The 27,776-nt window shown below is 47.4% G+C and overlaps 1 protein-coding gene across 2 annotated transcripts in view; it reads left to right on the plus strand.

Moving 5' to 3' along the window:
* Positions 1 to 27,776, plus strand: part of LOC140191241 (adenylate kinase isoenzyme 5-like) — a 136,984-nt gene that overhangs the window by 96,088 nt on the left and 13,120 nt on the right. For both annotated transcript variants that reach the window (XM_072248448.1, XM_072248450.1), the window contains exons 10-12: positions 9,883 to 9,918; positions 13,540 to 13,703; positions 18,324 to 18,440. In XM_072248448.1, the coding sequence (XP_072104549.1) occupies positions 9,883 to 9,918; positions 13,540 to 13,703; positions 18,324 to 18,440 (317 nt within the window). The remainder of the gene's footprint in view (positions 1 to 9,882; positions 9,919 to 13,539; positions 13,704 to 18,323; positions 18,441 to 27,776) is intronic.

The following is a 27,776-nucleotide window of genomic DNA, read 5'->3' on the forward strand; positions in this document are numbered from 1 at the left end:
CGCTGGAATTGCAGCAAAACAAAAAAAAACAACCCTGGGGCCCTACCTCCGCTCTGAAGCAAAATAAATCTCGCAAAATAAATCTCTTACACTGCCGCCAGTAATCGGCCTTTCCAATCAAAGCACCAAGGATGAAAGGGTAAAATCTTCCATGCAGAACCACGGCATCTGCGGAGCGGGTGGAGTCTGAGCGCAGTGCTGGCAGGGAGAGTTCCTCCGGGAAGGGAGGACCCCGGGGACCCTTCCAGCTCCAGATAATGGTTCACACTGACCCCAGTATCTCAGAACTTCGCTGAGTCCTATTGCTGCCTGGCAGAGTAAAATCTAAATCAGGGCACCAACACCCACGAGAAATCAGCAGCTTAAGGCCTTTTGGAATTAAAGGGAGTATAGGAACAGGAGGGTTTTGTTAAAAAGGTTCATTTAGGGAATGCAGGAATGCTGACAAGTTCAGCTTTGGATCTTTGTGTACAGTTTTGGTAACCCTGTGATAGGAAAGGGATTGTCAGACTGGGAAGGTGCAGCAGAAATTCAAGAAGACGCTAGTTAGACCAGAGGGCCTGAGTTATCCGGAGAGATCAGCCACACTGGATCTTTATTGCCTAGAGTGCAAAAGAACGAGGGGAAACCTCATAGATGTTTATAAAATCATGAGAGGCATGGACAAAGTGGACGGCCATAGTTTTATCCCCAGGGTTGTAGCAGGCACAGAATCATAAGGGGGCAGATTTTAAAGAGACCCGAGAGGTAACTTCTTTACACTAAGGGTAGTGAATGCCTAGAATGAACTGCCAGAAGAAGTGGTCACAACGACTACATTTATACTTTATACATTATACTTTATTGTCGCCAAACAATTGATACTAGAACGTACAATCATCACAGCAATATTTGATTCTGCACTTCCTGCTCCCTGGATTACAAATCGATAGTAAATATTAAAAATTTAAATTATAAATCATAAATAGAAAATAGAAAAATGGGAAGTAAGGTAGTGCAAAAAAGCCGAGAGGCAGGTCCGGACATTTGGAGGGTACGGCCCAGATCCGGGTCAGGATCCGTTCAGCGGTCTGATCACAGTTGGAAAGAAGCTGTTCCCAAATCTGGCCATAGGAGTTTTCAAACTCCTGAGCCTTCTCCCGGAGGGAAGAGGGACGAAAAGTGTGTTGGCTGGGTAGATCGTGTCCTTGATTATCCTGGCAGCACTGCTCCGACAGCGTGCGATGTAAAGTGAGTCCACGGACAGAAGATTGGTTTGTGTGATGTGCTGCGCCGTGTTCACGATCTTCTGCAGCTTCTTCTGGTCTTGGACAGGACAACTTCCATACCAGGTTGTGATGCACCCTAGAAGAATGCTTTCTACGGTGCATCTATAACAATTAGTGAGGGTTTTAGGAGACAGACCAAATTTCTTTAGTTTTCTCAGGAAGTAAAGGTGCTGGTGGGCCTTCTTGGCAGTGAACTCTGCCTGGTTGGACCAAGTCAGGTCATTTGTGATATTGACCCCGAGGAACTTAAAGCTTTTGACCTGTTCCACTTGCGCACCACCGATGTAAATTGGGTCATGCGGTCCGGTACTCCTTCTGAAGTCAACAACCAATTCCTTCGTCTTGCTGACATTGAGGATAGGTTATTGTCTTCGTACCATGCCACCAGGTTCTTAATTTCCTCTCTATACTCAAACTCATCATTACTCGAGATACAGCATACAATTGTTGTCATCAGCAAACTTGTATATTGAGTTCGATGGAAACTTGGCTACACAATCATGGGTGTACAGTGAGTACAGCAGGGGGCTGAGTACACAGCCTTGTGGGGCACCGGCGCTCAGAGTGATTGTAGAAGACAGCTTGTCCCCTATTTTTACAGCCTGGGTCCTGTCTGTGAGGAAGTTGAAGATCCAGGTGCAGACCTGAGTGCTAAGGCCCAGGTTCCGGAGCTTAGGAATCAGTTTATTTTAAAGGCAGAGCTCTAGTCAATGAAAAGGAGCCTTACATATGCGTCTTTATTCTCCAGGTGTTCTAAGGAGGAATGTAGGGCCAGAGAGATGGCATCTGCTGTTGACCCGTTGACCATTTAAGAGGCATTAGGACGGGTACGTAGAGAGGAAGAGCTTGGATCAAACATGGGCAACAGGGACTAGCAGGGAGGATACTGTGTTTGCATGGACCAGATGGGCTGAAGGGCCTGTTTCAATGTTATATTACTCTGTGATTCCATAACATTTACTACCCATCTTTAGCTGCCCCAAGAAAGTGAGCTATTGTACATTATGTAATAACAGTAACCCCCGGTGCTGTAGGTCCTCGCGGTGAGGATGCGGTGAGGTAAACATGAGCTGGTGTCATTCCGCAAACACAAGGAAATCTGCAGATGCTGGAATTTCAAGCAACTCACATGAAAGTTGCTGGTGAACGCAGTAGGCCAGGCAGCATCTCTAGGAAGAGGTGCAGTCGACGTTTCGGGCCGAGACCCTTCGTCAGGACTAACTGAAGGAAGAGTGAGTAAGAGATTTGAAAGTGGGAGGGGGAGGGGGAGATCCAAAATGATAGGAGAAGACAGGAGGGGGAGGGATGGAGCCAAGAGCTGGACAGGTGATTGGCAAAAGGGATATGAGAGGATCATGGGACAGGAGGCCCAGGGAGAAGGAAAAGGGGGAGGGGGGGGAACCCAGAGGATGGGCAAGGGGTATAGTGAGAGGGACAGAGGGAGAAAAAGGAGAGAGAGAAAAAGAATGTGTGTATATAAATAAATAAATAACGGATGGGGTACGAGAGGGAGGTGGAGCATTAGCGGAAGTTTGAGAAGTCAGTGTTCATGCCATCAGGATGGAGGCTACCCAGACGGAATATAAGGTGTTGTTCCTCCAACCTGAGTGTGGCTTCATCTTTACAGTAGAGGAGGCTGTGGATAGACATATCAGAATGGGAATGGGACGTGGAATTAGAATGTGTGGCCACTGGAAGATCCTGCTCCCATTCCATCAGCTACTCCTGGGCCCTCAGAGGCTCCTTCTTCCTCTCACCCCAACCCTCCCCTCTCCACTGACACCACCAGCCTCCCTCCCCCTCCCCCCTCTGATCCAAGCTCTCATCCGTGCCGGGTCTTTACCATCCTCTCCAAACCTCCACTCTCTGAGGCAGAGCACTCTGTCCTCAGTAAGGGCCTCACCTTTGGCCCCCTTCGCCCACACCTCAGCGAGTTCCGTGTTTGCCATGATGCGGAACTTTTCTTCCACCGTCTCCGTCTCCGAGCCTACTTCTTCGGCAAGGACTCTTCCACCCCCACCGATGACCCCTTCTCCCGTCTTCAACCCTCCTCCTCTTCATGGACACCCCGCTCTGGTCTTCTGCCTGCTCTGGATCTCTTTATTACTAACTGCCGACGGGACATCAACCGTCTCGACTTCACCGCACCTTGTCCCCATTCCAACCTCATTCCTTCCGAACGCTCTGCTCTCCACTCCCTCCGCACTAATCCTAACCTTATTATTAAACCCGCCGATAAGGGGAGTGCTGTTGTAGTCTGGCGTACTGACCTCTACCTTGCCGAGGCACAGCGACAACTCGCGGATACCTCCTCTTATTTACCCCTCGATCGTGACACCACTAAGGAGCACCAGGCCATTGTCTCCCACACCATCACCGACTTTATCCGCTCAGGGGATCTCCCATCCACTGCTACCAACCTTATAGTTCCCACACCCCGCACTTCCCGTTTCTACCTCCTACCCAAGATCCACAAACCTGCCTGTCCTGGCCAACCTATTGTCTCAGCTTGCTCCTGCCCCACCGAACTCGTTTCTGCATACCTCGACACGGTTTTATCCCCCCTTGTTCAATCCCTTCCGACCTATGTTCGTGAAACTTCTCACGCTGTTAAACTTTTCGATGATTTTAAGTTCCCTGGCCCCCACCGCTTTATTTTCACCATGGATGTCCAGTCCCTATATACTTCCATCCCCCATCAGGAAGATCTCAAAGCTCTCTGCTTCTTTTTGGATTCCAGACCTAATCAGTTCCCCTCTACCACCACTCTGCTCCGTCTAGCAGAATTAGTCCTTACTCTTAATAATTTCTCCTTTGGCTTCTCCCACTTCCTCCGAACTAAAGGTGTAGCCATGGGCACCCATATGGGTCCTAGCTATGCCTGCCTTTTTGTTGGCTTTGTGGAACAACCTATGTTCCGTGCCTATTCTGGTATCTGTCCCCCACTTTTCCTTCTCTACATCGACAACTGCATTGGTGCTGCTTCCTGCATGCATGCTGAGCTCGTTGACTTCATTAACTTTGCCTCCAACTTTCATCCTGCCCTCAAGTTTACCTGGTCCATTTCTGACACCTCCCTCCCCTTTCTAGATCCTTCTGTCTCTATCTCTGGAGAAAGCTTATCTATTGATGTCTACTATAAGCCTACTGACTCTCACAGCTATCTGGACTATTCCTCTTCTCACCCTGTCTCTTGCAAAAATGCCATCCCCTTCTTGCAATTCCTCCGTCTCCGCCACATCTGCTCTCAGGATGAGGCTTTTCATTCCAGGACGAAGGAGATGTCCTCCTTTTTTAAAGAAAGCGGCTTCCCTTCCTCCACCATCAACTCTGCTCTCAAACGCATCTCCCCCACACATTGTGGCCACACATTTTAATTCCACATCCCATTCCCATTCTGATATGTCTATCCATGGCCTCCTCGACTGTAAAGATGAAGCCACACTCAGGTTGGAGGAACAACACCTTATGTTCCGTCTGGGTAGCCTCCAACCTGATGGCATGAACATTGACTTCTCAAACTTCAGCTAATGCCCCACCACCCCCTCGTACCCCATCCGTTATTTATTTATACACACACATTCTTTCTCTCTCTCTCCTTTTTCTCCCTCTGTCCCTCTCACTATACCCCTTGCCCATCCTCTGGGTTTTCTCCCCCTTCCCCTTCTCCTTCTCCCTGGGCCTCCTGTCCCATGATCCTCTCATATCCCTTTTGCCAATCACCTGTCCAGCTCTTGGCTCCATCCCTCCCCCTCCTGTCTTCTCCTATCATTTTGGATCTCCCCCTCCCCCTCCCACTTTCAAATCTCTTACTACCTCTTCCTTAAGTTAGTCCTGACGAAGGGTCTCGGCCCGAAACGTCGACTGTACCTCTCCCTAGAGATGCTGCCTGGCCTGCTGCGTTCACCAACAACTTTGATGTGTGTTGCTTGAATTTCCAGCATCTGCAGAATTCCTCGTGTTCCCCCATTTCACACACATCTGCTTTCACCCCATCCTCCCGCCACCCCATTAAGAATAGGGTTCCCCTTGTCCTCACCTACCACCCCACCAGCCTCCGGGTCCAACATATAATTCTTCATAACTTCTGCCACCTCCAACGGGATCCCACCACTAAGCACATCTTTCCCTCCCCTCCCCTCCCCTCTGCGTTCCACAGGGATCGCTCCCTACGCGACTCCCTTGTCCATTTGTCCCCCCCATCCCTCCCCACTGATCTCCCTCCTGGCACTTATCCTTGTAAGCAGAACAAGTGCTACACATGCCCTTACACTTCCTCCCTTACCACCATTCAGGGCCCCAGACAGTCCTTCCAGGTGAAGCGACACTTCACCTGTGAGTTGGCTGGGGTGATATACTGCGTCCAGTGCTCCTGATGTGGCCTTCTATATATTGGCTAGACCCGACGCAGACTGGGAGATCCTTTCACTGAACACCTAGGCTCTGTCCGCCAGAGAAAGCAGGATCTCCCAGTGGCCACACATTTTAATTCCACGTCCCATTCCCATTCTGATATGTCTATCCACGGCCTCCTCTACTGTAAAGATGAAGCCACACTCAGGTTGGAGGAACAACACATTAAATGCAAAATAATCTGCAGATGCTGGGGTCAAAGCAACACTCACAACACGCTGGAGGAACTCAGCAGGTCGGGTAGCATCAGTGGAAAAGATCGATCGACGTTTCGGGCCGGAACCCTTCGTCAGGGCTGTAGGGGGAAGGGGCAGAGGCCCTATAAAGAAGGTGGGAGGAGGGTGGGAAGGAGAAGGCTGGTAGGTTCCAGGTGAAAAACCAGTAAGGGGAAAGATAAAGGGGTGGGGGAAGGGAGGCAGGGAGGTGATAGGCAGGAAAGGTGAAGAGAGAATAGGGGAAAACAGAATGGATACTAGAAGGAGGCGGAACCAAGAGGGAGGAGGTAGGCAGCTGGGGGAGGGGGAACAACACCTTATATTCCGTCTGGGTAGCCTCCAACCTGATGGCATGAACATTGACTTCTCAAACTTCCGCTAATGCCCCACCTCCCCCTCGTACCCCATCCATTATTTATTTATTTATATACACACATTCTTTTTCTCTCTCTCCTTTTTCTTCCTCTGTCCCCTTGCTCATCCTCTGGGCTTCCCCCCTCCCCCCTTTCTTTCTCCCTGGGCCTCCTGTCCCATGATCCTCTCATATCCCTTTTGCCAATCACCTGTCCAGCTCTTGGCTCCATCCCTCCCCCTCCTGTCTTCTCCTATCATTTCGGATCTCCCCCTCCCACTTTCAAATCTCTTACTAGATCTTCCTTCAGTTAGTCCTGGCGAAGGGTCTCGGCCCGAAACGTCGACTGCACCTCTTCCTACGGATGCTGCCTGGCCTGCTGCGTTCACCAGCAACTTTTATGTGTGATGTCATTCCCATGAGTTTTCTACCTGAGAATAACTCATTGACAAAAACAAGAGATTTGTACGGTCCAGTTGAAGTTTTGGTGAAATGCTTCTCTGTGCTCATACACAGGTCCAAAGCTTGCTTTCCACGTTTAAGGACAGTTCGCACAACACTTTACAGGCGACCTGGGTTCAATTCCCACTGCTGCCTGTAAGGAGTTTGTACGTTCTCCCCGTGACCGCGTGGGTTTTCTCCGGGTGCTCGGGTTTCCTCCCACAGTCCAAAGATGTACCGGTTGGTAGGTTAATTGGTCACTGTAAATTGTCCTCTGAGTGGGCTATAGTTAAATCGGGGCAGCACAGCTCAAAGAGCTAGAAGGGACAACGCTCTGCTGTATCTCAAATAAGCAATCAATAAATAGATAACAAGAGTTAAATTTCACTCAGGTTTATGGTGATCCAGTTTGTATCAAAATATTCATGAAGGCTCGAGGATAAAAAATGCTCTCATGAACACCTCCTCCCAGTTTCTGAAATCTCTACCTATCTTCCTTGGTTTGATGATTCTGATTGAAGGTTGGTAGCTTTTGACTCGTAGATTTCTCTGAGACTTTCATAGAACATACATAGAACATAGAATAGTACAGCACAGTACAGACCCTTTGGCCCACAATGTTGTGCCGACCCTCAAACCCTGCCTCCCATATAAGCCCCCACCTTAGATTCCTCCATATACCTGTCTAGTAGTCTCTTAAACTTCACTAGTGTATCTGCCTCCACCACTGACTCAGGCAGTGCATTCCACGCAGCAACCACTCTCTGAGCGAAAAACCTTCCTCTAATATCCCCCTTGAACTTCCCACCCCTTACATTAAAGCCATGTCCTCTTGTATTGAGCAGTGGTGCCCTGGGGAAGAGGCGCTGGCTATCCACTCTATCTATTCCTCTTATTATCTTGTACACCTCTATCATGTCTCCTCTCATCCTCCTTCCCTCCAAAGAGTAAAGCCCTAGCTCCCTTAATCTCTGATCATAATGCATACTTTCTAAACCAGGCAGCATCCTGGTAAATCTCCTCTGTACCCTTTCCAATGCTTCCACATCCTTCCTATAGTGAGGTGACCAGAACTGAACACAATACTCCAAGTGTGGCCTAACCAGAGTTTTAGAGAGCTGCATCATTACATCGCGACTCTTAAACTCTATCCCTCGACTTATGAAAGCTAACACCCCATAAGCTTTCTTAACTACCCTATCCACCTGTGAGGCAACTTTCAGGGATCTGTGGACATGTACTCCGAGATCCCTCTGCTCCTCCACACTACCAAGTATCCTGCCATTTACTTTGTACTCTGCCTTGGAGTTTATCCTTCCAAAGTTTACCACCTCACACTTCTCCGGGTTGAACTCCATCTGCCACTTCTCAGCCCATTTCTGCATCCTATCAATGTCTCTCTGCAATCTTTGACAATCCTCTACACTATCTACAACACCACCAACCTTTGTGTCGTCTGCAAACTTGCCAACTCACCCTTCTACCCCCACATCCAGGTCGTTAATAAAAATCACGAAAAGTAGAGGTCCCAGAACAGATCCTTGTGGGACACCACTAGTCACAATCCTCCAATCTGAATGTACTCCCTCCACCACCACCCTCTGCCTTCTGCAGGCAAGCCAATTCTGAATCCACCTGGCCAAACTTCCCTGGATCCCATGCCTTCTAACTTTCTGAATAAGCCTACCGTGTGGAACCCAGAATGGAATGAGATCATCGCGCCCGGAGAAAGCTTTAACATGGCGATTAGAGAGGGACTGTCAGCGGCTTGTTGTTAGGATGATGACCCTGTTTGTGTTCCAACTGCTCTGGACTGAGAGAATGGGATCCTCTCCTTTCCCCTCAGGCTGGTGGCATTTGACAATACCCTTTACTGTGGGTAAGTGTCAAACAGAATTGAACTGCACCTCTTCACTTGCCTACAGCCCTCAGGACACAACACTGAATTCAGCTATTTCAGATAACCAACCTTTCCTGTTTGAGTCAGGACATTGATGAGTCCGATGTTAATTCACCCACCCATCACATTACTTCTGTTTTTCTGTCTCCACAGAGGCTGCCTGACCTATTGAATATTTCCAGCACTTCATTTCATCTCAAATTAAGGGCGTTTGTTGCCTTATGATTACACAGATTGACAACTGTTATTCTTTGCAGCTCTAAGCACACTAGGGTAGCATTTAGTGTGGCGCTAGTGAACTGGATTCAATTCCTGCAGCTGTTTGGAAGGAGTTTGCAACACCCTCCCTATGACCATAGGGCTTTCCTCCCACATTCCAAAGACGTACGGGTCCACACATTCATCAGAGAGAGGGGTGTAATAATTAGGCAGTGTGGGCTCATTGGGCCAGAAGAGCCTGAAACCGTGCTGTATCTCCAAAATAAAAAACAGCTTCTGTAAATTGATGTAATTATAAGAATACCCTCTTTGAAATTCAATGAAATGTTGGAAATTTCATTTCCTACTGCTTTTATTTACCTATCTATCTTTCTGTCTATCAACAGTATCTGTCTTTCTATATACACAGCGGGACAGACCTTTCCGGACCTTTGAGCCACACCACCCACCAATCCTCCAATTTCACCCTACCCTAATCACAGGACAACTTACAATGACCAATCAACCTACCAACTGGTCTGTCTTCGGACTACGGGAAGAAACTGGAGCATTCGGAGAAAACCACGTGTGGGATCTCTTCTCAGAGACAAAGGAGCTCTTAGTGCCAATCATTCGTTCTCTCCTAAAACAAAATGGACAAGCTTGGTCTCTATATCACCATATATAATCCATCTCCATAACTCCCCATCTGTGCTAGTGTTACTCCACGTTCAGTTCTGACAAAAGGTCACTTATCTCTGACCTCAGTGCTGTTCCTCCCTCCACAGATGCTGCTGTTTCCGGCATTTTCTGATGATATATCCATAGAGGGTTGCTATTTTCAGAATATGGATCTTCTCACTATCGGGTGACACAGGTGTAGATCTCACCTTGGTGGGCAGCTGGTTACCTATCCTTCACCTGCCTCGTATAGTTGGTTGACTCATGGTCTTACTGAAGGACAGAACCGCAGATAGGATTTAACACACTCATCTTTCCTGATTTCTCCACATGGTAGGAGAAAAGTCATCAAACCAGTGGGGTAAGTTCAATCTGAAGTGTGAAAATCTAAATGTTTCTTCTTGTATCTTACAGAAAAATTGAAGGCCACCAAAATTATCTTCGTGATTGGTGAGTAAAGTCATTTTTACTCATTTCTGTTTTCTGAAGGTAAGGCTGTAATGATCAAACGTCATGAGAATGAGTAATTCCCAATAAATTACAGCACATTGCAGTGAAATCTGAGCCATGTTCCTTAAAGTGAAGAAAGTGAAAGGGGAATTTGATAGAGGTGTTTAAAATTATCAAGGGCTTCAATAGAGGAGAAACTGTTATAGAAAGCAGAGGAAAGGGAGGGAAAGGTGACTGGCAAAGGAACCAAGAGGGGAGATAAGGAATTTTAAAAATGAGAAAATCTGCAGATGCTGGAAATCCAAACAAAATGCTGGAGGAACTCAGCAGGCCAGGCAGTATCTATGGAAAAAAGTATAGTTGACACTTTGGGCCCAAAGTCTTTCGGCTAGAATTTTAATTCCAGTAACTTTCTGAGATCAGGGAAGTGCAGCCGAAAGGAAGGATTTTCCAAAAAAAAAAATCGGCAGAAATTTAAAGAAAGAACCAATTTTAGACCTCTGAGGAAAGAATGGGACTAATTGGGTTAGCCCATTCAAAGAGATAGTACAGATATGATGGCTGAATGGCCTTGTATACGGGATAAAAGCAAGGTATAGTTCTGTTGGGTATTGTTCTGTTTGGGAAGGCCCCCTGCCACCCTCATCCAAACCACTGCTGCCTGTGCCCTGAAGCTCACGCCATCCACGTGCTCACCAGCTCCCAGTGCAGTAACAGCAAGACTTCACGATTTTCAACCTTGCTTTCAAATTCCTCCGCAATTCCACACTGCTCCCCGTAGTTGTGACTTTCTTCAAACAGAATCAGATTTATTATCGTTGACTTACAGTGTGAAATTTGTTGTTCAATCCAAGATCTCTGGTGATTTCTTTTTTTACCAGATCAGCACATTGAATCTGCAGTACTTCTGTCAGAAATTGGAACGGAGCATTGGACCCTGATCCTCACGGGCCCATCAGACCCTACTTCACTCTCAGTGCTTGAGGGTAAAGGGGGCCTTGCTGTTCACTACCAGGAAGCTAACTCCAAGAATACCTTCATTCTGGTCTCTACATCATCACTAATTGAATCATGGTGTCGTTATCAACCGTAGCGCAAACACTCGCTCTCTAATTCTGGTCCTAGCTTTAATCCTCTACCTACTTACTTACTTACTGCCTGTTACACAGCTGGCGTTCAGGGTTGCAATGAAGGTCCTCCATCTCTGTCCATCCTTGTCGCACACAGATACAGAAGGCTGCTTCCTTGCTGTTTCTGTGTCACTTTTGACTAGTCAAGGTTGTTAGCCCCGAATCTGGAAGACCGGTGGACCACTTTTAGTCTGGCCTCTACCCTTTGACCTGTTTGACATGGGTGATCCTAGCAAGAGCCAAAGCACAAAGCCCCGACTCCAGGCAACAGAGCTCTCTGGGTCATTAAGGCACGCAGTCTCCAAACACTAAAACATCACTGTGGGAGGAATCCCACACCTAATCCTAGATCTAATTCTATCGCTAATCCCAGACCTGACCCCATAACGGCATGATAGCGTAGTGGTTAGCATAGCTTTTTATACCGCTAGCAACCCAGATTCAATCCCACTGCTGGCTGTAAGGAGTTTGCAGTGTTCTCCCTATAATTCCATGGGTTTCCTCCGGTTTTCCCCCCACATTCCAAAGACGTAACGTTTATTAAATTGTGGGCATGCTATGCTGGCGTTGGAAGCATGACAACACTTGTGGTCTGCCCCCAGACTGTGCTGGGCATCAACACAAACAGCACATTTGACTGTACGTTTCAAAGTATCGATGTATAAATAAAGCTAATCTTATAACTAATTATATACCTAATCCAGTAACTAATCCTATACCTAATCCGAAACCCGATCCAATACCTAATCTGGTAATTAATCCTATAACTAATTTTATACTGAACCCTATTCCTAATCCTCCACCTCCCTAATCCAATTGCACATTCCTTTACCTGAAATTCTGAAATCCAAAAAGCTCCGAAAACCGAAGTTTTTTTCGCCAACAGCTGACGTCACTCAGGTGTGACGTGGCAGCACTAGCAGAGGCCGCCAGACATCAGTTGTGGCTCAGCGCTCGTACTGGTTACACCTGCATTTGCTGTTCGCTGATATTGTGTGTTCACTGTTGACTTTGTGTTTAATTTCACTGTGAAAATGTCAAAAAGAGCTGCAGATACCCCATAGGTAACAATGAGAAAAAGAGAAGGAATCTTCTCTATTAATAACGCAGAAAGTGGAGTTCTTGCAGAAGCTTGATCGTGGTGTGTCTGTGCGGCGTCTTACTGAAGAAAATAGTGTTGGAACTACCACTGTTTATGATTTAAATAAACAGAGAGACAAGTTACTGAAGTTTGATAGTGACAGTGACGTTCTACATTTATTCCAATAAGTCATTTACCCTGTGTTTGATTCGGTTTATTTAAAGCTGTATATTTTTATGTTTTATTGAATGTTTTTGACAGAAATAAAATTTCTTCTGTCATTATTCCCTAAACAATACAGTATAACAACTACTTACATAGCATTTAGATTGTATTCGGTATTATAAGTAATCTAGAGATGATTTAAAGTATATGGAAGGATGTGCATAGGTTTGGTGTGCCGCTGGGTCCTAAAGCCCACAGGGACTTGATTAGATTACGAGGACGCTCAGTCCTTGTTTATTGTCATTTAGAAATGCATGCATTAAAAAATGATACAACGTTCCTCCAGAATGATATCACAGAAACACAGGACAAACCAAGACTAAAACTGACAAAACCACATAATTATAACATATAATTACAACAGTGCAAAGCAATACCATAATTTGATAAAGAGCAGACCATGGGCAAGGTAAAAAAAAGTCTCAAAGTCCTGATCGGCTCACCATCTCACGCAGGCGGCAGAAGGGAGAAACTCTCCCTGCCATGAACCTCCAAGCGCCGCAAACTTTCCGATGCAGTACCATTGGAAGCACCCGATCACAGCGGACTCTGAGACCGTCCAAAAACTTTGAGCCTCCGACCAGCCCCTCTGACACAGCCTCTCCGAGCGCCATCCTCTGCCGAGCGCTTCGACCCCGCCCCGGCCGCCAAGCAACAAGGAAAGCCGAGGACTTGGGGCCTTCTCCCCCGGAGATTCTGGACCACACAGTAGCAGCAGCAGCAGCGAAGCAGGCATTTCAGAAGTTTCACCAGATGTTCCTCCATGCGGTCACGTCCATCTCCATCAAATCAGGATTGTGCACGGCACCCTACTGGACAGATAACAGACATCACCACCGGAGTGGCCGCTGCGAGCCGTGTCACGCTGTCATCTTCTCCTCCCGCTTACTGTTTAGTAACAGTAACTGAGCACACGCGGTTTTTGGTATTGGGGGGAGGGGGGGTCTGAAATCCGAAAAATTCTGAATTCCGAAATGCAACTGGCCCCAAGGATTTCGGATAAGGGATTGTGGACCTGAACTTGGCTCCCTCTGTGTGGTGCAGTGGTACTAATTTTCCTGCCACACAGCTGAGGGGCGTGGTGCAAAGGTAAGCTCCTTTTGAGGGCGCTTTTCACCAAAATGAGAGGAAGGTTTGTACATAGACGAATGAACGAGTCTCCCGGTAACCTGTGCTGCGTTTCAGGGGGCCCCGGATCAGGGAAAGGGAGCCAGTGCATGAAAATGATGGAGAAATACGGCTTCACGCACCTGTCCACAGGGAACCTGCTGCGGAAGGAGATAACCAACGAGACAGAGCGGGGGAAAAGGATCAAGAAGATAATGGTCGAAGGAGGCTTGGTTCCACTGGTGAGTACTATGAGTGTGCTGTTCCCCATCACCTACCGACCTGCATTGCAATCAGCTGTTCCAGTAAATGAAATGGAGTCCAGTAAACTGATCTCGTCCTCCTTTCTACACCATAACCTTCAATCCTTTCTCCTTCTCCTCCAAAAAAAGAATTCTTATTAACCTTGTCATTGTGGCTAAAGCGTTTCCCTTGTAGCTCTTCTCTTGGAAAACATAGCAGGCCATTTTCCCACATGTCAATACAGCAACGTAATAATGTTCAATCTGTTCTAGTGATGTTGGTTGAGGATAAGCATTGGTCCCAGCACAGCAGAAGGGAATTTCCTGGTTCCACAACTCTAGGTCAAACACACACCAGATTTACAGAGATTAATAATCCCTATAGGGGCCTTACTCCAAAGGTTAAGCTCAAACAGACTAAATTCAGAAATAAAATCAGCGTGATGCCTTATCATAAATGCTTGTTCTCTTTACATTGATTGTTGGATATTTTACATTGCCTTCCTCAAAGTGATAGCCTTCCTGTTCCATTTTCCAGTTTCAATGCCCTCCAAAACTGTTGGCATAATCTCTTTGTGTGCTGGTCAGGCTGGGAGTGGCATCGGTTCAAAGCCAAGTCTCAAATGTCCAGTGCACCACCATAGGTATCAGTGAGATGCCTTTCTTTTAAAAATTATATCCAGCGAGTCTTTCTTTCTCCCTGGATAGGTCAGTAGGAAGCAGTGTTGATTTACACAGAATCAGGACCGGAAAGACAAACACTGGAGGCAAATTGCCCTCTACAGTACCACGGTCAGTATTATCAATATATCCAACACTCACAGCACGCTGGAGGAACTCAGCAGGTCGGGCAGCATCCGTGGAAAAGATCAGTCAACGTTTCGGGCCGGAACCCTTTGTCAGGACTGTAGAGGGAAGGGGCAGAGGCCCTATAAAGAAGGTGGGGGGAGGGTGGGAAGGAGAAGGCTGGTAGGTTCCAGGTGAAAAACCAGTAAGAGGAAAGATACTTCTGGTAATTCTCTCCCCCTCCCTTCCCCTATCCCTATATCACTGCCCTATATCATGGTTCTGCCTCCTTCTACTACCCATTGTGTTTTCCCCTATTCTTTCTTCACCTTTCCTGCCTATCACCTCCCTGCCTCCCTCCCCCACCCCTTTATCTTTCCCCTTACTGGTTTTTCACCTGGAACCTACCAGCCTTCTCCTTCCCACCCTCCCCCCACCTTCTTCTTTCTGGCCTCTGCCCCTTCCCTCTATAGTCCTGACGAAGGGTCCCAGCCCGAAACGTCGACCGATCTTTTCCACGGATGCTGCCCGACCTGCTGAGTTCCTGCAGTGTGTTGTGAGTGTTGCTTTGACCCCAGCATCTGCAGGTTATTCTGTGATCAATATATCTACACCCCCTGACAGTTCCAGAGGACCCAGTGAAATCAGACTGTATAGCACAGTCGATCTCTTTGCAATGCAGCTGAAAGTGGGCTTCCCACAGAACAAAAATAGGACAATAACTGCTTCACATCCCTCTCGTCAGGTGTGTGTTAGCCTTGCAGATTCTGATCCATTTCCCTCACTGCAGACGTCATACCCCCTGTGACACAACCTCTGGGGCACTGGAGGTAAGAGGCAGCACTGTGGTGCAGTCGGTGGATCCGCTATGCCTCGGTTCCAGGGTCCCGAGTTCAATCCTGACCTCTGGTGCTGTCTGTGTGGAGTCTGCAGCCTTTCCCTGTGCCACATGGGTTTCCCCTGGATGCTCCAGTTCCCTCTCACATCACAAAGCAGCTTAATTGGTTGATGTGGATGAACGGTAGAAGCTGAGGCGGGATTGATGAGAGTGTGGGGAGGGTAAAATCAGATTACTGTAGAGTGAGTGTAAATGAGTGGTTAATAATTGGCACAGACTTGACGGGCTGAAGGGCCTTTCACTGTTGTTTGATTCTGTGATATTGCCCCTGGAATAATCATTTATGAGAACGCTGAAGAAACCAGGCGCCCACAGACTCAGTCACAAGACACAATGATAGTTTTATAGAGTCAGAGATCACCAGTCAGGGTTCGGTTCCCATCGCTGAATATGAAGAACTTGTATGTTCTTCCCGTGACTGCAAGGGTTTCCTCCGGGTTCTTGGGTTTCCTCCCAAATTCCAAGGGTGTATGGGTTAGGGCTTGTGAACTGCAGGCGTGCTGTGTTGGAACTGGAAGCATGGTGACACTTGTAGGCTGGCCCCAAGCGTGGTGCTAGAAGCTTGGTGATATTTGCAGGCTGGTCATTGATGCAAATTGACACATTTCACTGCATGCGTGGATATGCAAACAACAAAGAAAACTAATCTTTAATCCAGTACCTTTGTCTTTCCACCCCACTCTACCAACCCTCCTATTCCCCTGACGACTCTCACATCCTTTTGTTACCCATAATGGGGCCATCAAATGCCAATCAGCCACCAATGACCAACCACACTCAAATCCAGAACGGCAGGTTCCAGCTGCTCCACCATCAGCCCCATCCCACTGCCTCACCTTGGTCCTAGGAGGCACCGTCATCAACCTTGAGGATACTCAAAGTCCGCCCAGTAACTCTGGCTACAGATCCCCTTTAGGTCCTATCAGAAGCCTAGAGAATCATAATTGTTACTCACAGGTAGGTACAGAATAGGTTAAATGGAAGCCTGGTCCACGTTTAACCCAATCACAGCTGATTGGTGTTTTGACTCTAATTTAGCTCCACATCCCCAAGCTAATACGTCAAACATAGACTGCCACCCTTATGGAGAAAACCACCATTTGCTAGAATTTTTCATGCACCTCAGATTTAAATGACCAGCCCCAAATCTCGTAACTGTGTCCCCTTACCCAATACCTCCCATTGGCAGAAACATCTTGACACCTCCTTGTCGCGCCCCCAAGAGAGCTGAGATGCCTCAGTGTTCACCCCTCATTCTAAACTCCAAAGAATATAGGTCCAAGTTCTTCAGCTGCTTGTGATAGGTCATCGCAGGAACCAGTCAACAAAATGCCATAGAGAACAGCTGTTTTCCTCCAATCACCTTAAAATTATTACGTCTTCTTGTATTAGCCATTTCCACCCTGGGAAAAAAAAGAGATGCTGGATTTCTTCTCTTATCATCTTATATATTCCTATCAAGTCCTCTTCATCTTCCTTCACACCAAGGAGGAAATCATAGTTCGCTCAAACTCTTCTGATAAGACATGATCTCTAATTCTTCAACAGCATCCTGGCAAATCTCCTATGGACCCTAAAGCTTCTAAAGCTTCCACATCCTTCCTATAATGAGGCGACCTGAATTAAACACAATATTTCAAGTGTGGTCTAAACAGGGTTTTATAGAGCTGCAAATCTACCCTCAACACTCTTGAACTCAATACCCTGCCTAACACACCATATGCCTTTTCTCCCAACACACAGAGGGGTGAGTGTGTGGATCATGCTGCTAGGACCAGTGGTAGGGACACGTAAGGCACTGTGTGCTCATGGATTTAAAAACTTGATTAAAAGGTCGGTACAATATCATGCCACCCTGTCAGCTTGCGAGGCAACTTTGTAGATCTATCGACACAGATCCCATCCCAATATCCCTCTCGCAACACGCTGGAGGAACTCAGCAAGTCGGGCAGCATCCGTGGAAACGTTGAGTCGACGTTTCGGGCCGGAATCCTTCGTCAGGACTGTAGAGGGAAGGGGCAGAGGCCCTATAAAGATGGTGGGGGGAGGGTGGGAAGGAGAAGGCTGGTAGGTTCCAGGTGAAAAACCAGTAAGGGGAAAGATAAAGGGGTGGGGGAGGGGAGGCAGGGAGGTGATAGGTGGGAAAGGTGAAGAAGGAATAGGGGAAAACACAATGGGTAGTAGAAGGAGGTGGAACCATGAGGGAGGTGATAGGCAGCTGGGGGAGGGGGCAGAGTGAAACTGGGATAGGGGAAGGAGGGGGAGGGAATTACCGGAAGTTGGAGAATTCTATGTTCATACCAAGGGGCTGGAGACTACCCAGATGGTATATGAGGTGTTGCTCCTTCAACCTGAGTTTAGCCTCATCATGGCAGTAGAGGAGGCCATGTATGGACATATCTGAATGGGAGTGGGAAGCAGTGTTAAAGTGGGTGGCTACTGGGAGATCCTGTCTGTTGTGGCGGATAGAGTGAAGGTGCTCGACGAAGCGGTCCCCCAATCTGCGTCGGGTCTCACTGATGTAGAGGAGGCCGCACCGGGAGCACCAGATGCAATAGATGACCCCAACAGACTCACAAGTGAAGTGTTGCCTCACCTGGAAGGACTGTTTGGGGCCTTGAATGGTGGCAAGAGAGGAGGTGTAGGGACAGGTGTAGCACTTGCTTTGACCCCAGCATCTGCAGATTATTTTGTGTTTCCAATATCTCTCTGTTCCTTCAAGCTGTTAATAACCCTTCCCTTCACCTTGTACTCTGCCTTCAAGTTCGACCTTCCAAAGTGAATCACTTCACAAGTTTCTGGATTGAACTCTGTCAGACACTTCTCGGCTCAGCTCTGCATCCGGTCCATGTCCTGCTGCGGCCTACGTTGGCCTTTACTGTGATTGATCTTGTAATTGGTGATTGGCCTTCTGACTCTGGCTCTGTTGTTTTCAGGGAGTAACGCTGGAGATTCTGAAGGATGCCCTGCTGGAGAATCTGCAAGAGACAAAAGGCTTCATGATTGATGGTTATCCCCGGACCTTGAAACAGGCTGAAACATTTGATCAATCAGTGAGTGTCGAGATTGCCTACACACCTACTCTCCTCCCACCCACTCCTGTCCCTCATCGATCCCTCAGAACCTCCCCATGTTAAAATGCAAAGCTGAAATATTTTGGGACAGGGAGCGCCAATGATTCCCTGTTAATTGGCATTGGTTTACCATTGCACAGAGTTACAGAGAAAAACTGTGTGCCATCTACTCGCAGGGCATCAAGATAATGAAAAGGAGAACAGAATGCAGAATAAAGTGTTACAGTTACAGAGAAAGTGCAGTGTAGGTTGACGATAAGGTGCAAAGGCCACGGTAAAGTAGATTAGGAGATCAAGAGTTTGTCTTTTAGCATTGGAGATCATTCTTCCTACAAGAGTCTGTCCCTGTCACAGGTGGCAATGCCAGTGAGAGCAAAGGAAAGGAGCAGAGTCCTGCAGTGTGGAAATCAACATGTATTGCATTTGCTTGTTTTTCATAAAGCTGGTCCTCTTTGCTCCAAATTTCCAGGTAATGACAAGTTTGACAAGCAGATGAACCAGAAAGTCTTTGTTTGGTTGTCACCATCACTTTGTGTATTCACAAAGAATGCAATACTCAGAATGCGTATGATTGCATTCTGTGTGTGTATTTATCTCTGTATGTACATATCCACTGTGTGTGAGAGAGAAAGATTGTGAGTGCGTTTGAGTGGAGAGAGTGTGTCTGAGAGGGAGTATGTGTATGATAGATAGTGAGTGTGTGTGTGAGAGAGAGAGGTTGTGTGTGTGTGTATGAGAGAGAGAGATTGTGTGTGTGTGTGTGTGTGTGTATGTGTATGTGTGTGTGTGTATGTGTGTGAGTGTATGAGAGAGAGAGAGGTTGTGTGTGTGTGTGAGAGAGAGATTTTGTGTGTGTGAGAGAGAGATTGTGTGTGTATGTGTGTGTGTGAGAGAGAGATTGTGTGTGTATGTGTGTGTGAGAGAGAGAGATTTTGTGTGTGTGAAAGAGAGATTGTGTGTGTGTGTGTGTGTGTGAGAGAGAGATTTTGTGTGTGTGAGAGAGAGATTGTGTGTGTGTGAGAGAGAGAGATTTTGTGTGTGTGAGAGAGAGATTGTGTGTGTGTGTGTGTGTGAGAGAGAGATTGTGTGTGTGTGTGTGTGAGAGAGAGAGAGAGATTGTGTGTGTGTGAGAGAGAGATTGTGTGTGTGAGAGAGAGATAGTGTGTGAGAGAGAGAGATTGTGTGTGTGAGAGAGAGATTGTGTGTGAGAGAGATTGTGTGTGAGAGAGAGAGATTGTGTGTGTGAGAGAGAGAGGTTGTGTGTGTGAGAGAGAGAGAGGGATTGTGTGTGTTTGAGAGAGGAAAGGGATGTTGCCAGAATTTATTGCCATCTGAAATTGTCCTTGATAGGCCTGTGGGTGAGCTGCCTCCATGAACGTCTGTAGTCTGTGTGAGGATGGTGCTCCCTCAGTGTTGTACCTGGACAGTTCCAGGATTGAAAATGAAAGATGAAGAAGCAAATCGGGATAGTGTACGGCTTGTAGGGGAACACTTGGTGCTGGGGCTCCCATGTGTCTACTTTCTATATCCTTTTTAGAGGTGATGGTGGAAATCTGGGCAAGTAACTACTCTGTGTCTATGTGCCCATGTGTACACGTGTTCTTTTGAATATGTGCAACTTGGTGTGTGTTCACATACAGTACATGCAAAAATGGGTGCACGCTATGTGATGGTGTGCCTTTGTGTGGCAGGTGTCTGAAATTTTGTGTGCATTCTTTAGTACGTATGCCATGATTATATGTATGTGTACATACTCACGCGCACGTGTGTCTGAGAGAGAGGCAGTGTGTTCTGTACATGCTCATGGATGAGCACCCTTACAGTCGCCTGATGAAAGTACCAATACACACACAGTGCATGCATGAACCTGTGAATACACACGTGCATTTGTGTTTGAATGCACACACAAGTGTGGACACGTCTGCATGTACAGGTGCACCTTTCCGTTTTTGAATGGAGAACGATAGTAACCTCCCCTAGGTGACAGTGGACACCGACTTTTGGCATGTCAACACGATCCCTTGCTCCAGCCTGGAAGGAGCCGGATGTGCTACAGTTCTTTGCTGGAATTTCCAAAAAGCATCGCTGTGGTGGAGAGAAAGGCTCCAAAACCAGCAGTCAAAGCTGTCCAGCCCATCACCAGCACCTGCCCCCCACCACCAGGGACAAGCATATCGAACGATGCCAGAGAAGGACCAGTCACATCAAGGGGGTTTCCACCCACCCTGCTCGTGGACTGTTTGTCCCACTCCCATCACGGAGGAGGCTCCGCAGCATCCACGCCAGGACCACCAGACTCAAAAACAGTGACTTTCCCCAAGTATGAAGGCTGATCAACACCTCCACCCACTAACCCAGCCATCCAATCCCCCAACCACCACTACTTCATTATTTCCTGGGGTCAGAGTCACCTGATGTGCAGACACTCCAGTGTACAGTGTCTCTTTATGTTCCCACTATCAACCTATGTATAGAAGCTGCCTTATGTACTTACGTTTACTGTGTTTTATCTTATTGTTTTTTATTCTGCATCAGATCTAGAGTAACAATTACTTCGTTCTCCTTTACACCTGCCTACTGGAAATGACATTAAACCATCTTGAATCTTGAAGTTTGTCAACGCTTTAGATGTCTCAGTGCCTAAGAAGAACTTGGTGATCTGCCTCAAAGACTGTCATTCAGTAGCACTTACATTGGCAGTGATGAAGTGTTTTGAGGGGTTGGGGATGAAGCGTATCAGCTCCTGTCTGAGAAACCATTTGGATCTGCTCCAATTTGCCGACCGGTAAAGCAGGTCCACAGCAGACTTGACCTCACTGGCTCCTCACTCAACCCTGGAATATCTGGACAGCAAAGATGCATACATCAGGATGCTCTTTATCGACTACAGCTCAGCCTTTAATATCACCATCCCCTCAAAACTAATCAATAACCTCCAAGACCTTGTCCTCAGTGTCTCTTGTGCAGTTGGATCCTCGATTTCATCACTTGCAAACCCCAGTCAGTTTAGATTGGTAACAACATCTCCTTCACAATCTCCATCGGCACAGGTGCACGAGGCTGTGTGACTGGCCCCCTGCTCTACTCACTTCATAACTGTGTGACTAAGCACAGCTCCAACGTCACGTTCAAGTTTGCTGATGACACCACTGTCATGGGCCAGATCAAAGGTGGTGATGAACCAGCACATAGGAGGGAGATTGAAAAGCTGGCTGAGCGGTGCCACAACAACAATCTCTCACTCACGGTCAGTGAGACTAATGGGCTGATTATTGACTTCAGGAGGAGGGAATCAGGGGTCTATGAGCCAGTCCTCATCAGAGGTGGAGAGGGTCAGCAACTTTAAATTCCTCGGTGTAATCATTTCAGAAGACCTGTCCTGGGCCCAGTACGTGAGGGCAATTACAAAGTGAGCACAGGAGTGTCTCTATTTCCTTAGCAGTTTGTGATGATATGGCATGACATCTAAAACTTTGACAAACTTCTATAGATGTGTGGTGGAGGGTATATTGCCTGGTGTGGAAACACCAATGGCTCTGAATGGAAAATCCGACAAAAAGTAGTGGATACGGCCCAATCCATCACAGGTAAAGCCCTCCGCACCATCGAGCACATCTACACAGAATGCTCTTGTAGGACAGTGGCATCCATCATCAGGGACCCCGACCCCCCAGGCCATGCTCTCTTCTTGTTACTGCCATCAGGAAGGAGGTACCGGAGCCCTGGGACTCATATCGGCAGGTTCAGGAACAGTTACCATCAGACTCTTGAACCACGGAGGATAACTTCACTCAGCTTCACTCACCCCATCACTGAACTGTTCCCACAACTTATGGACTCACTTTCAAGGACTCTTCGTCTCATGTTCTTGATATTTTTTTGCACATTTGTTTATTTATTTATTAGCTACTATTTTGTGCTTTCTGTATTTGTACAGCTTCTTGTCTTTTGCACACTATTTGAACGCCCAGTCTTTCACTGATTCTGTTTTCATTATTGTTCTGTTACGGATTTATTGAGTATGCCCGCAAGCAAATGAATCACAGGGCTGTGTATGGTGAAGTTTGAACCTTGAAAGTGCAGTCCTTGCCGTGGTCTGTGTTGGTAGCTGTCACAGGTGATGGATTTTACTGAGGATACCTTCACTGTGTTCAAGATAGTGAGTGTGTTGCCATTCTTCGGTACACCAGTGCAAAGGAGAAAGAACTGATTGTTATTCTGGATCCAATGCAGCATAAAATCACAGTAAGGACAAAAGAAAACACAATAAATGTAAAGCCAATCCCATAAAACACTTACTTACTTACTTACTGCCCTGCGGCGTTTAGGGCAGCAATGAAATCCTCCATCTCTGGTGGTGCTGAGGGCTTCCATTGTCAGAGGCTTCCTCTCGGTTCTCACAACTGTCAGTCATGCAAGTCCTGGTGGAGACTCAGGAACACCATCACACTCAGATGTAGAAGGATCCTTCGTTGCTGTTTCCATAACGATTTTGTTTTGCCAATCAGGGTTGTTAGCCCTGAGCTGAACCCCCAAACCTGGAGGACCAGTGGACCACTCTAAGTCTGACCTCTACCCTTTAACCTGTTTGGCGTGGGTGACCTACCAAGAGCCAAAGCATAGAGCCCTGACTCCAGCCAACATCGTTGAGGCACGCAAGCCTCCAAATCCAATGACAAGGTTGTGGTCCTGCTGGAGGCCTATAAAACACATTGTACGAGTAACTGCTGAGTGCGACTGCACATGTGTAAGATTAACTTATCTACATGCACGGGTTGTACGTACATAAAGTGACACTTGGGGCAGAAGAATATGACAGGAAATGATAAAGTGACAAAGTGATTCTTGGCATGAGAAACTCCTCTAGGTGTCAGCAGGGCAGATGAAAACACACAAGGACAGCGACTGCGTTAGTGTAGGTGTGATGTTGTGGAGCGTAGGCGTAAAGTGGCAATGCATGGGGGTGTGGAGGGTGCTAGGGGGCTGCGGAGAGGAGTGGCTGATGTGGATGTGAGGGCTGGTGGGGTGGGTTAATGGGTGGAGATGATTATTAACCTGATGGCTCAGGGGAAGTAATTGTTTTTGTGTCTAGAGGTCCCGATGTGGATGCTGTGCAGTCTCCTCCTTGATGGGAGTGGGATAAACAACCCATAAGCAGAGTGGGTGGGATCCTTCATGATATTGAGGTGCTGACATCTCACAGCCTCTTTCCTGCCGAGATTTAAGGAGGAGAAATACCTCACAAACTCCCCGTGTGAAGACGATTTCCATTTCCCGTTAGACTATCTTCCACCCGCATCCGTCCCCACCTAACTCCACCTTCTTCCAGTTCCTGCTCCTCCTTTGCTGCACTTTGAGGGTGGGGCTGCCACTGGTACAAACGTGTCCAGGAGGGACTGGTTTAATCCAGAACAAAGTGCTTACCCAGTCCCTTGTGGAGCTCAGCAACCTGAAGGCACCATGCTGGTAAAATTCGGTCATCTGCTAACCTGAGCGTGGCTGGTCTCAGTAAATAACATCAGTGGCTAGTTGGGGTCCTTCCTGCTTCATTGCGCCCTTGAAGACAGAAGCAGGTGAATTTATTATGGGGAACAAGGAAATGGCAGATGAGTTGTACAGGTACTTTGGATCTGTCTTCACTAGGGAAGACACAAACAATCTCCCAGATATAATAGTGGCCAAAGGACCTAGGGTAATGAACTAAAGGAAATTTATATTAGGCAGGAAATGGTGTTGGATAGACTGTTGGGTCTGAAGGCTGATAAGTCCCCGGGACCTGATGGTCTGCATCCCAGGGTACTTAAGGAGGTGGCTTTAGAAATCGTGGACGCATTGGTAATCATTTTCCAATGTTCTATAGCTTCAGGATCAGTTCCTGTGGATTGAAGGGTGGCTAATGTGTTGTCCCACTTTTCAAGAAAGGAGGGAGAGAGAAAACAGGGAATTATAGACCAGTTAGCTTGACGTCAGTGGTGGGAAAGATGCTGGAGTCAATTATAAAAGATGAAATTACGACACATTTGGATGGCAGTAACAGGATAGGTCCGAGTCAGCGTGGATTCAAGAAGGGGAAATCGTGCTTGACTAATCTTCTAGAATGTTTTGAGGATGTAACCATGAAAATGGACATGGGAGAGCCCTTGTGGATGTAGTGTACCTGGACTTTCAGAAAGCCTTTGATAAAGTCCCACATAGGAGGTTAGTGATCAAAATTAGGGCACATGGTATTGGGGGCAAAGTACTGACATGGATTGAAAATTGGCTGGCTGACAGGAAACAAAGAGTAGCGATTAACGGGTCCCTTTCGGAATGGCAGGCGGTGACCAGTGAGGTACCTTAGGGTTCAGTGCTGGGACTGCAGCTGTTTACAATATATATTAATGATTTAGATGAAGGGATTAAAAGTAACATTAGCAAATTTACAGATGACACAAAGCTGGGTGGCAGTGTGAAATGTGAGGAGGATGTTATGAGAATGCAGGGTGACTTGGACAGGCTGGGTGAGTGGGCGGATGCATGGCAGATGCAGTTTAATGTGGATAAATGTGAGGTTATCCACTTTGGTGGTAAGAACAGGAAGGCAGATTATTATCTAAATGGAGTCAAGTTAGGAAAAGGGGAAGTACAGCGAGATCTAGGTGTTCTTGTACATCAGTCACTGAAAGCAAGCATGCAAGTACAGCAGGCAGTGAAGAAAGCTAATGGCATGCTGGCCTTCATAACAAGGGGAATTAAGTATAGGAGCAAAGAGGTCCTTCTGCACCTGTACAGGGCCCTGGTGAGACAACACCTGGAGTATTGTGTGCAGTTTTGGTCTCCAAATTTGAGGAAGGATATTCTTGCTATTGAGGGAGTGCAGCGTAGGTTCACAAGGTTAATTCTCGGGATGGCGGGACTGTCATATGTCGAAAGATTAGAGCGACTGGGCTTGTATACACTGGAATTTAGAAGGATGAGAGGGGATCTGATTGAAACATATAAGATTATTAAGGGATTGGACACACTGGAGGCAGGAAGCATGTTCCCGCTGATGGGTGAGTCCAGAACCAGAGGCCACAGTTTAAGAATAAGGGGTAGGCCATTTAGAATGGAGTTGAGGAAAAACTTTTTCACCCAGAGAGTGGTGGACATATGGAATGCTCTGCCCCGGAAGGCTGTGGAGGCCAAGTCTCTGGATGCTTTCAAGAAAGAGATGGATAGAGCTCTTAAAGATAGCGGAATCAAAGGTTATGGGGATAAGGCAGGAACTGGATACTGATTGTGGATGATCAGCCATGATCACAGTGAATGGCAGTGCTGGCTCGAAGGGCCGAATGGCCTACTTCTGCACCTATTGTCAGTGGAAGGTTTGGGAAGCTTTAACCGCAGTGCTGAAATTCAAACAGGGAGTGTGGGTGTCAAATCAGCGTCCATCACATTGACGTAAACAGAGCAGCCACTTTATTGGGTACGTCCTGTATCTCAAAGTAGCCACTGAATCTCTGTCCGTGGTCTTCTGTTGCTCAGACGACATCCGTGGTGTCCTGTTGCTCAGCCTGCGTCCGTGGTTTCCATTTCAAGGTTTGATATGCTGTACAGTCAGAGATACTCTTCTGCACACAACTTTTGGAATGTGTCACCTGCCTGTCAGCCTGAACCAATCTGGCCATTCTCCTCTGCCCTCTCTCATTAACAAGGTGTTTTCACTCACAAAACTGCTGCTCACTGGATTTTTTTTTTGTGTTTTTCACACCATTGTCTGTAAACTCTAGAGATTGTTATGCATGAAAATCCCAGGTGACCAGCAGTCGTTGTGATACTCAAACCACCCCGTCTGGCACCAACAATCATCCCACAGTCAAAATCATTTGGATCACATTTCTTCCCCATTCTGACATTTGGTCTGGGCAACAACTGATCCTCTTGACCATGTCTGCATGCTTTTATGCACTGAGTTGCTGCCATGTCATTGGCTGATTAGATATTTGCATTAATGAGCAGGTGTACAGGTGTACCTAATAAAGTGGCCACTGAGTGTAGGTACTTATTAGTGGGTGTTATAGATTCAAATAGTCCTGTGGCACAGATACAGGACTATTATTGACCCTATTGACCCGAACTGGGACGGTTGCAGTCCATATATCTCCAATCCACGTACTTAGCCAAATTTCTCCTATAAGACTCTGGTTAGGCCAGTCTGGAGTATTGTGTACAGTTCTGGTCGCCCGATTATAGGAAGGATGTTGAGGCTTTGGAGACAATGCAGAAGAGGTTTACCAGGATGCTCCCTGGTTTAGAGAGCACGTGCTATCAGGAGAGGCTGGATAAACTGTCCTGACGAAGGGTCTCGGCCCGAAACGTCGACTGTACCTCTTCCTAGAGATGCTGCCTGGCCTGCTGCGTTCACCAGCAACTTTGATGTGTGTTGCTTGAATTTCCAGCATCTGCAGAATTCCTGTTATTTGCGTTTAAATTCACTACTGCGAAGCCTCTTCCGGTGATGCCTACACCGAAGAAATTTAGATCCTCTCTTCGACGGGAGTTCAGTGAAACCATCTCTCACTGCTCCCCATCTGTAATTTCTTCGGCTCTTCAACTTTTCGACCATACTTTGACTCAGGCTCGCTATAACAGCCATATATCCTTTCTTGGAACGTGCCTCCATCGCCAACTTACTCCAGTTGGCTTTAGGAGTCGTTTCCAAGCCTCTCAATTTGGACCTTCTGAGGATCCCAGGTACTCACATTTTATTGACTCTGCCTCTCGCCGCTTCTCCCGTCAAGCTCTGAAGGCGACTCTCTCCGCCATGAGGAGGTACTTGGTGTCCCTATCCCAGACCCTTCCACACCTTTGGGACACCTTCTTCGCCGTCTGTAATGGTCCTACCCGTTATTTCATCCTCCGTCGGATTCACGCCTGCAATTGCCGTTTTTTTGACTTTGTCATGTTAGGCAAAGATCGCAAGATGCTACATCTATGGACTCCTGAGCCTGCCGGCCCCAACGCTAGCAAGCATGAACTTCAGATTGCGGCCCCTGCCACTGATCTCGCCGGCTCCAACACCTCAGGGCATATTCAAAACCCGGACTCCAGCAACGACCATGGACACCTTCACAGCGATTGCGCAACCACCAACTGCGATGCCAGCCTTGAACTCCAGGCCGGGTCTTTATGTGCTGCTGTTGTGACTCCCGTCTCCCCTTCCCCCACCACCACTCCGCAGCCCCGTCTTCCTCAGATCCCATCGTCAGCTCCTGGGCCCTCGGAGGCTCCATCTTCCTCTCACCCCAACCCTCCCCTCTCCACTGACACCCCCAGCCTCCCCCCTCCCCCCTC

Source organism: Mobula birostris, chromosome 32 (assembly GCF_030028105.1).
Source record: "Mobula birostris isolate sMobBir1 chromosome 32, sMobBir1.hap1, whole genome shotgun sequence".
Taxonomy (NCBI): domain Eukaryota; kingdom Metazoa; phylum Chordata; class Chondrichthyes; order Myliobatiformes; family Myliobatidae; genus Mobula; species Mobula birostris.